Source organism: Sus scrofa, chromosome 1 (genome assembly GCF_000003025.6).
Source record: "Sus scrofa isolate TJ Tabasco breed Duroc chromosome 1, Sscrofa11.1, whole genome shotgun sequence".
Taxonomy (NCBI): Eukaryota; Metazoa; Chordata; class Mammalia; order Artiodactyla; family Suidae; genus Sus; species Sus scrofa.
The window spans coordinates 108,123,737-108,132,875 of NC_010443.5; the positions used below are offsets into that span (position 1 = coordinate 108,123,737).

The 9,139-nt window shown below is 48.7% G+C and overlaps 1 protein-coding gene across 2 annotated transcripts in view; it reads left to right on the forward strand.

Moving 5' to 3' along the window:
• DAPK2 (death-associated protein kinase 2) overlaps window positions 1–7,987 on the forward strand; it is a 134,450-nt gene extending 126,463 nt beyond the window's left edge. Inside the window, 3 exon segments of one of the 2 annotated variants that reach the window (NM_001243563.1) lie at window positions 3,913–4,002; window positions 4,110–4,193; window positions 7,321–7,987. In NM_001243563.1, coding sequence (NP_001230492.1) covers window positions 3,913–4,002; window positions 4,110–4,193; window positions 7,321–7,401 — 255 coding nt within the window. In that variant the 3' untranslated portion in view covers window positions 7,402–7,987. 2 annotated transcript variants of the gene reach the window in all.

Here is a 9,139-nt window from a genome sequence, read left to right on the forward strand (position 1 = left end):
AACAATGGAGCTTCCACATATAGAGACGCTCTACTAAGGGAGATGAAGAAGCCAAGCCCTGGGTGACAGACCTGGGTGGAAGAGGAAGCGGGCGCTTAGCTGTCCATGGCTTTCAGTGGAGGATGGGGCCGGAGAAGTGACTTGGAGGTTTGAAAAGTTGTGATCTCTTTGCAGTTTCTAGAGGAGGCCTGGTATTTAGAGCAAGTCTTTGGGGGTGCCTCTTCCTTATGCTGCAGTCGGGGTGGAGTGGCTGCTGCTTTGGCTCCCTGCTCACCTTGGTGCTGCCCACCTCTGCCCAGTGCACTTTGTCAGAGACATTTGCATCTGCATAAAGAAAACTGACTTTAGCCACAGTGTTCTGTCTTCTTCCCTCCCTTCCCAACATTTTTCTGAGATGCTGAACATACTCCTAGGAACCTGGTCAAAATTGCTCAGACTCTCTGGTATCACTGATGGACCCCAAGGCTGGAAGATGGGCACTGTTTGCAGGAAGGGGAGGGTCAGGAGGAGGCAGAACATAGCTCCACTGCCCTTCACACTCTCAAAGTAATCCAGAGTGTTGGTGCCACATTCCTTCTGGGAACAGATTTCACTGCAAAGTTTACGTCTCTCTGACTTCAAGACCTAGATGACAGTGCCTGTGTTTGGTGAGCCTCTTAGCAACTGGTGAGGCCCATTGATTAGGAGAGGCCAGCCTGACAGGTTTACAGCCTGGGTGGCCTCTTGCTCAGAGTCGTGCTGTCTTGTGTCAGATATAGACTGGGCCCTAGAAGTAGTTGTGTTACCTCCCATGAATGGCACCCGGGAATGGCCCCACGTGCTATTTCAGCTGGGCACCTCTGCTCAGTGGCTGGCACGCCTGGACCAGTTGGAAGGTAGGATTCTCACTAATGGGATTCTCCGAGGAGGTGACATTTGAGCAAAGAGCTGAACAAAATGACCAAGTAAACACACGAAGGAACAGGGTCAGCAAAGACCCTGAAACCTGGGTTCCTGGACCAGCAGACAGATTCATGCAATGGAAGAAGATAGAGAGGAGATTAGATTAGAGAAGAACCCAGATGTTACAGGCTTGGGTCCTTGGCGAGCTTGTTGGATTCTATTGAGAGTGACAGGAAGCTGCTAGAAGACTTTGATGCCAGGAAAAGGCAGATTCAGCACAGAGCAGTCGCCCTCTCCCTCTCCAGGTGGGATCGAGACCCAGGGCTACATTTGTAGAGGAGGTGAAAGGCAGCTAAGGAAATTGTTGGGTGAGGTGGGCATGAGCATCCTCATCCTGTTCTCTCTCCTCTCCACCTTCCTCCCACCCCCCTTCCCTCCTGCACTCTTCGGCTCAAACCACGTGTCCCAGTGTGGGAGGGTGAATGGCCCCTGGCTGTCTTGTCTGCCCTCTGCGTCAAGGTGTCAGGCACTCTCCTCTCTGCTCCCTGACCTCCCCAGGACTCCTCATCTCACCAACTCCCAGGCTCCCACCTTCGGGGAGCCATGGTGTCATGACTCCCTTTCATGGTCTCTTGGCTGGGCCGATCCAGGTGCCTGGCCTCTCACTGGTGGGAATGAGCAGGTCCTAGGTCCTGGCACTGAATTCCAGCTTGATGCTGCAGCAGCTCAGGGATACAGTTTACTCACACAACTCTTAAGCACCCTTGTTGCATGGTCTAGGTCAGGGAGGGTGGTGAAGAAGCAATAACAAAAGCATGAAGAGAATTCTCCCCATTGTTTTCCACTAGTGGGATGACTCCCTGACAGGGCCGACCGAGATAGGTACTGTGTATAGTAAAGGAGCACACGTGTGTTATGGTCACATTGGGGAGAGAGACATTGTTCCTTGGAAGAGGTCACTTTGAATTGGGCTTTGAAACACACAGAGGCCTTCCTGGAGGAGGGAGGTTGGGTGAACATGGAAAGGGCCTGCTGCCAGAAGATGTTAGGTCCAGAGCCACGTGGGCCAGGCCAGCCATCTGCCCTGGCTTCCCCTGGTGCCTGGCACCATGACAAAAAATAAACAGGCGTGGAGGTGTGTTCGCAGCGTGGTTAGGAGAGAAGAGCAGCCTCAGGAATTAATGAGTCACCTCGCTTGGCAGTCACTGCAGTGCCAAAGGTGGCACTGCTGTGAAGAGGCTGTCAGAACAGAGAGAAGAATAGAGCTGGATGAGACCTTATACATCATCTCGGGCAGTTCATTTTCTTGAGGTCACGGAGTCCTTTAAGAATCGATGGAAGCTATTGACTCTTCTCAGAGGAAATTTGTGTCTGTATCTATACTGTACGTTTTTGTATTAGATATAATTCACATACTATAAAATTCACCATTTGAAAATGTTCAACTTGGTGATTTTTATTATAGTCACAAGGTTATGCAACCATCATCACTATCTAATTCCAGGACATGTTCATCACCCAGGAAGAAATGTCATACCCTTTCATAGTCATTCCCCATTCTCCCCCTTCTTCAGCCATTGTAACTCCTCATCTATGTTTTGTCTCTGTGGATTTGCCTATTCTGGACATTTTACATAAATAGGATCATACAGTGTGTGGCCTCTTGTGTCTGGCATCTTTCACTTAATATGCTATTTTCAGGGTTCATCTGTGTTGTATGTATTTGTACTTTATTCTTTTCATGAACGGATTTCCCATTCAATTCTTCCATTGTATGCATAGACCACATTTTGTTTGTCCCGTCATTAGTTGCTGCACATTTAGGTTGCGCCTACTTTTTGGCTATTATGAATGAGGCTGCTGTGAACATTCATGTACAAGTTTATGCACTGAAATTTGAAGACCATTTCAAGAGGTTCACAGAACCCTTGCAACCACCTTCAGACATGCTTGATTTCTCAATCTGGGAAAACCTCATTTTACAAAGAGGCAGGAATTCACAAGGGAATGGACTCCTCACATAGGAGTCCATTAAATATGTCCAGTTTTGGGGTATATAATTATATCAATAAAGCTATTTTTTAAAAAGAGGGAATGGAGAAAGACAGGAAGGCTATCAATAGTTTATTACTATTTATTGAAGAGTTCTAGGTTAAGCACTTTACATCTCACATTCATTTAATCCTAAATGAACCTTTGACAAAGATTATTTTTATCCCCATGTTGCAGATGAGAAAACTGAGGCTCAGAGAAGCCAAGTCAGGTTTCTTGGAGAAGTCAGGGTTTAAGCTGAGCCTGAGGGCCAAGCAGTGAAGGGCAACTACACATCCCATCTCCTCTCAACTCCCATCAAAGCCACTGTTTCCTTCCGTTCCATTCTTTCCTTCTTTCTTTTCTTTCTTTCTTTTTTTTTTTTTTTTTTTTGCTTTTTAGGGCCACACCCATGGTATATGCAGGTTCCCAGGGGTCAAATCAGAGCTACAGCTGCCAGCTTATGCCACAGCCACAGCAACATGGGATCTGAGCCGTGTCTGCTACTACCACACAGCTTAAGCCACTGAGCAAGGCCAGGGATCGAACCCACATCCTCCTGGATCCTAGTTGGGCTTGTTACTGCTGAGCCATGATGGGAACTCCCCTTCCATTTCTTTGTGAATGGAGTACTAATGCCCTGTCTGCCAATATAAAGCATCCATTTTGCTAAGCCCAGAACTGGCCCAGTGCACAGTAGGGATTCTAGACTGCTGGACAACAACCCTTCCTCAGAATGACCTGTAATTGAAGGCCCTGCCTCCCACTCTTCCCCTTCAGGGGGCCGAGCCTCCAGCCTAGCTAGTGTGCACATCTGGCTGTGGTAATAATAGCTTGGGGGGCCAAGGGCATCTCTGGAACAGTGACATCTGGAGCTGTTGCCCTCAGCATGAGGTCCTGGGGTCAGGCAAAGGATGGCACGTGGTCAGGGGTTCCACAGAGAGGGTGGCTGCCATCCAAAGCCCAGTATCAGCTGCCACTCTCTGCTTTGTCTCCCAGCCAGTGGACAGCCAGCAAGCCATGGTGCGCAGGGAGTCTGTGGTCAACCTGGAAAATTTCAAGAAGCAGTACGTCCGCCGGCAGTGGAAGGTGGGTCGGGGTTTGGGGTGGGGGCAGGGTCCAAGTGGGTTCCTTGTTCCCTCCAGGGTCTCTGTGCACATTCTCACCTGGCAGTTCCTCTCCTCTCCCTCCCTCAGCTCTCCTTCAGCATCGTCTCCTTGTGTAACCACCTAACCCGCGCGCTGATGAAGAAGGTGCACCTGAGGCAGGATGAGGACCTGGTGGGTAAATGCAATGCCCGGTGGTTGGGGGTTGGGGGGCAGGGAGTAGGTGGGAGTAGGTTTCCAGTAGGCTCTGCACTGTGTGAATAGCAGAGGCCACATGTTTAGGGGACCACTGGGGTGGTGCTGGGAGAGGGCGCTCCACAGGGGCAGCTTGCGCCTCTGGAGGATTTTGAATCCTTTCCTGGGTGGCTTTCAAGGGCGCTGCTGCTGCCACCCCATCACCCCAGGCTTCCCCGGAGGACTGTAGCCTCCCAGAGCCCATGGGATAATGAGACTATCACAGGCAACCAAAATCAGTTCCTGACAAACCCAGGATCTGTTTTAGAATGAGAGCTTTACATTCACTTGCCAATATTTCAATTTCTGTTTTGCTTTAGATTACCAATAATAAAAAAATTAGTATTTAGCTGATATCTTATTTTTAACTGGCTTGTTATAGTTTTATGTATATTTAAAATGAGAGAATTAGGCTATACTGGTCAAAGGCCTGGCTTCTGGAACCAAACTGCCAGGATTCAAATCTGCCAATTACTAACTGTGAGACCTCAAGGAAATTATTTTAACCTCTCTGTGCCACAATGTCATCATTTGTAAAATGGGGTTAACAATAGTTCCTATTCATAGGGTAGTCATGAGGATTAAATGATGACATATATTTAGAGCCTGGCATTTTAAGTGCTCAGTAGAGCTATTATTGTTTTTTAAAATTCTCATGTAGACTCTGAAACTCCTCACGTAGAACTTTAGTGCCAAGAGTTCCCTTTGTGGCTCAGCGGTTAATGAACCTGATTAGGGTCCATGAGAATGCTCGTTCAATCCCTGGCCTTGCTCAGTGGGTTAAGGATCCGGTGTTGCCATGAGCTGTGGTGTAGGTCACAGACGTGGCCTGAATCCCCATTGCTGTGGCTGGTGTAGGCCGGCGGCTGTAGCTCCCATTTTACCCCTAGCCTGGGAACTTCCATATGCCACAGGTATGGCCCTAGAAAGCATAAAATGAAGTGAAATGAAACGAAATGAAGTGAAATGAAATAAATGCAGTGCCAGTGCTACAGAATGCAGCATGAGTATTGCAGCTGGCTGAGGTTCCCTGACAGATCCTCCCCACTGCTCACCAAGTGTGATGAGGGCCCAGAAGTGTCTAGGATGGCGCAGATCAGGACAGAACATGACTCGCTGCTCAGGAGGAGGTTGGAAGGCAGCAGCCTGAGATGGATGGGCTGTCGGCCCAGGGCAACCTTGGGGCACACAGCACTCAGACTGCATCCCTGGACCTGGCAGAGCCGCCGCGCCCCACCCCTCCACCCCCCACCCCACAACCCTCTAGCCTAAGCTTTTCTTGGTTCTTGCTCTTATCTGGAACCTGAGGATTTATGGCTCCAAAAGCCTGAAACAATTGTCCAGCTTTGGCCAAGCCATGTCCCTTCTCTGGCTGCCTTCCTCATCTGCTGTAAAAGGGACTGGACTTACTCCCTCTGAAAATCCCTGTTAATGACAAGCAGACTTTCCCCCAGCTTAATTTTTTATTGTTTGGCTCTGACTCATGCTAAAAAAGTTGCTGTTCAGCAGAGCTTGAGTTATTTTTATTACAGCCGGGTTGGTCCAGGATGTATTTGGCTGAAGTTGATCTTGACCTTGGATTTCCAGCTGGCTCAGGCCAGAGGAAGGAGAGAGAGCCCTGGAAAGGCATGTGGCTGACAGTGGGCATGCCTTTCAGGCTGAGTTGCCCTGGTACAAGGCTGGTCATTGGGAAAGAGAAACACGGAGTAATTGAAAAGAATGTAAAACTCTTCCCTAGTTTTTGTCCTTGTGCAAATATTTTAAATAGTCCTCTTTTTACTTAAACACTTGGCATCATCAGCTCAACGGCTCACCCTGCACGAGGAAAAGCAGTAGGTCCTAGACATCTGTTATACAGCTTTCCCAAAGGCACTTTCCTTTATTTAAAAAAAAAAAAAAAAAAGGAAATCCTATTGTGGCTTAGCTGGGTAATAACCCAAGATAGCCCAAGATAGTGTCCTTGAGGATGCAGGTTCGATCCCTGGTCTTGCTCAGTGGACTAAGGATCCAGCATTGCCAGAAGCTGCAGTGTAGGTCACAGATGTGACTCGGATCCAGTGTTGCTGTGACTGTGATGTAAGTCAGCAGCTACAGTTCCAATTCTATGCTGGGAACTTCCATATGCCAAAGGTGCAACCATAAAAAGAAAAAGAAAGAAAAAGAGGTTCTTTTGTTTAGGAAGCATTAAAATGGAACATCTGACAATAGGTTTTTTTATGACTCACGTAAGTTTTTCTGAATTAGTACTTCTTTTAGTAGTTTTCATAAATTTTTTTTGGCTGTACCTGAAGCATGATGTGGAAGTTCCTGGGCCAGGGCTCGAACCTGTGCCAATGCCCTGACAATGCTGGATCCTTAATCCATTGCACCAGAAGAGAACTCCAGTAGTTTTAATAATTTAATTCGATCCTTGTGGCTTGAATGAAAAGGGCATGGGGACAGCCAGGGTGGCCGCCTCGCTCTGGCTTAGTCAGATAGAAACTGATGGACTGTGCTTTACTCTTTTTTTCTCTTTCATAAAAATGGAGCCCAGAAGCCATTTCCCTGGAAAGATTACATGTCAGGACTGGCTACAGGTGCAGCCTAAGCCAGTCAAAAAGGAGAGGGTGTGGTGAGGTGGCCTTCAGAACTTGGGGAGGTCCCTGTGGCTACCCTCCCCCATTCTTCCCATTCTGAGTTCAGGAGACTCATCAGCCCACAGACCAGCTATCCGAGTGATCTCAATTATGTGGCAGCCACAAAGGATACCACATATTATTTTTATTATTATTATAATTTGGCTTCTTCTGGTGCCCGATTTCCCCTAGGTGCTCTGCCTGCATTCTTTCCTCCGGGGAAGGAGGACTCAAGGTAGTTGGAATGCCCCATTTCAGGTCACCACCCACACACACCCCCATCTCGCCCATCCCTGGTCTCTGGACAGAGCAACAGGATTCCACTCAACGTCCACCCCTCTGGTTTGCAGGCCCCTGACCAGGAGCATCAGCTCAGGTCCCCTAGCATGACCCCCCTCCTGGTACCTTATAACCCTCCAGCCTAGGGTCTCTCTTTTTCTCTTTTCTTCCAGAGGAATTGTGAGAGTGACACAGAGGAGGAAGTGGCCAAAAGGAAAGCCCTCCACCCCCGGAGGAGGAGCAGTACCTCCTAACTGGCCCAGCTCCAGGTGGCCACCAGGGAGGCCCAGGCCCAGCAGGGCTCCTTTCTCCGTGGACTCTTGGACTCCACTTGTCACCAGCACCCAGGCATTCTGCATCCCTGAGCACTTTTCAAGAGAGGTGGCCATGCAGAATTGAGGAGAATTTGCAGGGGAGCCAGGAGACCCTGGGCGCTGTGGCCATCTCTTACAGAGGACACTCCAGCGCTCCCAAAGCCCTTAATGCTCCATAAAACGGGCTTTCACCTGTCTGCCAACTTCAGAACCTGGGCTGCAGATGCAGCGCTAAGGGAAACGACCATCTTCATCATCCTGGGTGAAGGTCAGACTCAGGCAGCTTTCGTCACGGGATGAGGGAGTTCAGAACCAGCCTCGTCAAAAACTATACCAGGAAGACAGAGGCCTCCCCTATGGGATAAAGAGTGAAGGGAATCTTGGGGTGTAGGGGACCAATCCTGTGACCTTCCAGAACCCACATGGAGGCACCATGTCATGCTGACCAACATCACATTTTTTAAAGCAGCCCACTGTGTTGTCATTTTTTTTCACTTTTATTAAACTTCTGGTTTACTGCTGCTCAGCTTCTTTGAGGGTGATTCCCATCTGATTTCCTTTAGCTCAGGTGCCTATGACTCTGGAGGAGCACCCAGGGTTGGGATGTTGAGTGGATAGTATCTTAGAAGGTCATACTGAACCACCCACTGTGGACTGCAGGGTGCCTACTTTCCACACTTCCACATCCTTCCCTAAAGGAAAATCAGCCCCGATATCAGCGTATGATGCCTGTATTCCTTCTGCCACTACAGCTCTCTCCCCTGCTTGAATGGACTGAGTTGTATCTTCCAACCCGTAGAACCATAGACTATTTGGAGACAGGTCTTTAAAGAGGTAATTAAGGTAAAATAAGGTCATTGAGGTGGACCCTATTTCAATATGACTGAGGTCCTTATAAGAAGACAGATCAGGACACGGAGGAAAGACTGTATGAAGAGATATCAAGAAGGTGGCTGTCCTCAAGCTAAGGAGAGAGGCCACCAAAGAAACCAACCCTGCCAGGACCTCGATCTCAGACTTCTGGCCTCCAGAACTGTGAGAAAACTAATTACTGTTGTTGAAGCCACCCTGACTGTGCTGCTTTCTTAAGGCAGCTCTAGAAAACTAATATGCCTGCCAACTGTGGCCAAGACATGGGCAGGAGGCTTTTTGAAGATATGGATAGAGAAGCTCAAAGAAGGACCAAAGGGAGAAAGGACAGGAAGAAGAGGTAGATAACCTGGACCCTTGAGTGAATATGGCAAGAGAACCTTAACGACGTGGAAACCTGCGTTGCAGGCCAACAGAATGGTGGTGCTGACCGGAAACCCCAGAGAAGACCTGTGGAAACCAGAAGTTAGAAAGGTCAGGGTGAGGGCGTTCCCATCGTGGCACAGCAGAAATGAATCTGACTAGAAACCATGAGGTTACGGGTTCCATCCCTGGCCTCACCCAATGGGTTAAGGATCCAGCGTTGCCATGAGCTGTGGTGTAGGTTGCAGACGTGGCTCGGATCTGGCATTGCTATGGCTGTGGCCTAGGCTGGAAGCTGTAGATATGATTGGACCCCTAGCCTGGGAAGCTCCATATGCCGCAGGTGCAGCCCTAAAAAAAAAAAAAAAAAAAAAAAAAAGAAAAAGAAAAGAAAAGAAAAGAAAAAAGGTCAGGGTGAGGCATCAAGGCTGAGAAAGCACATGGG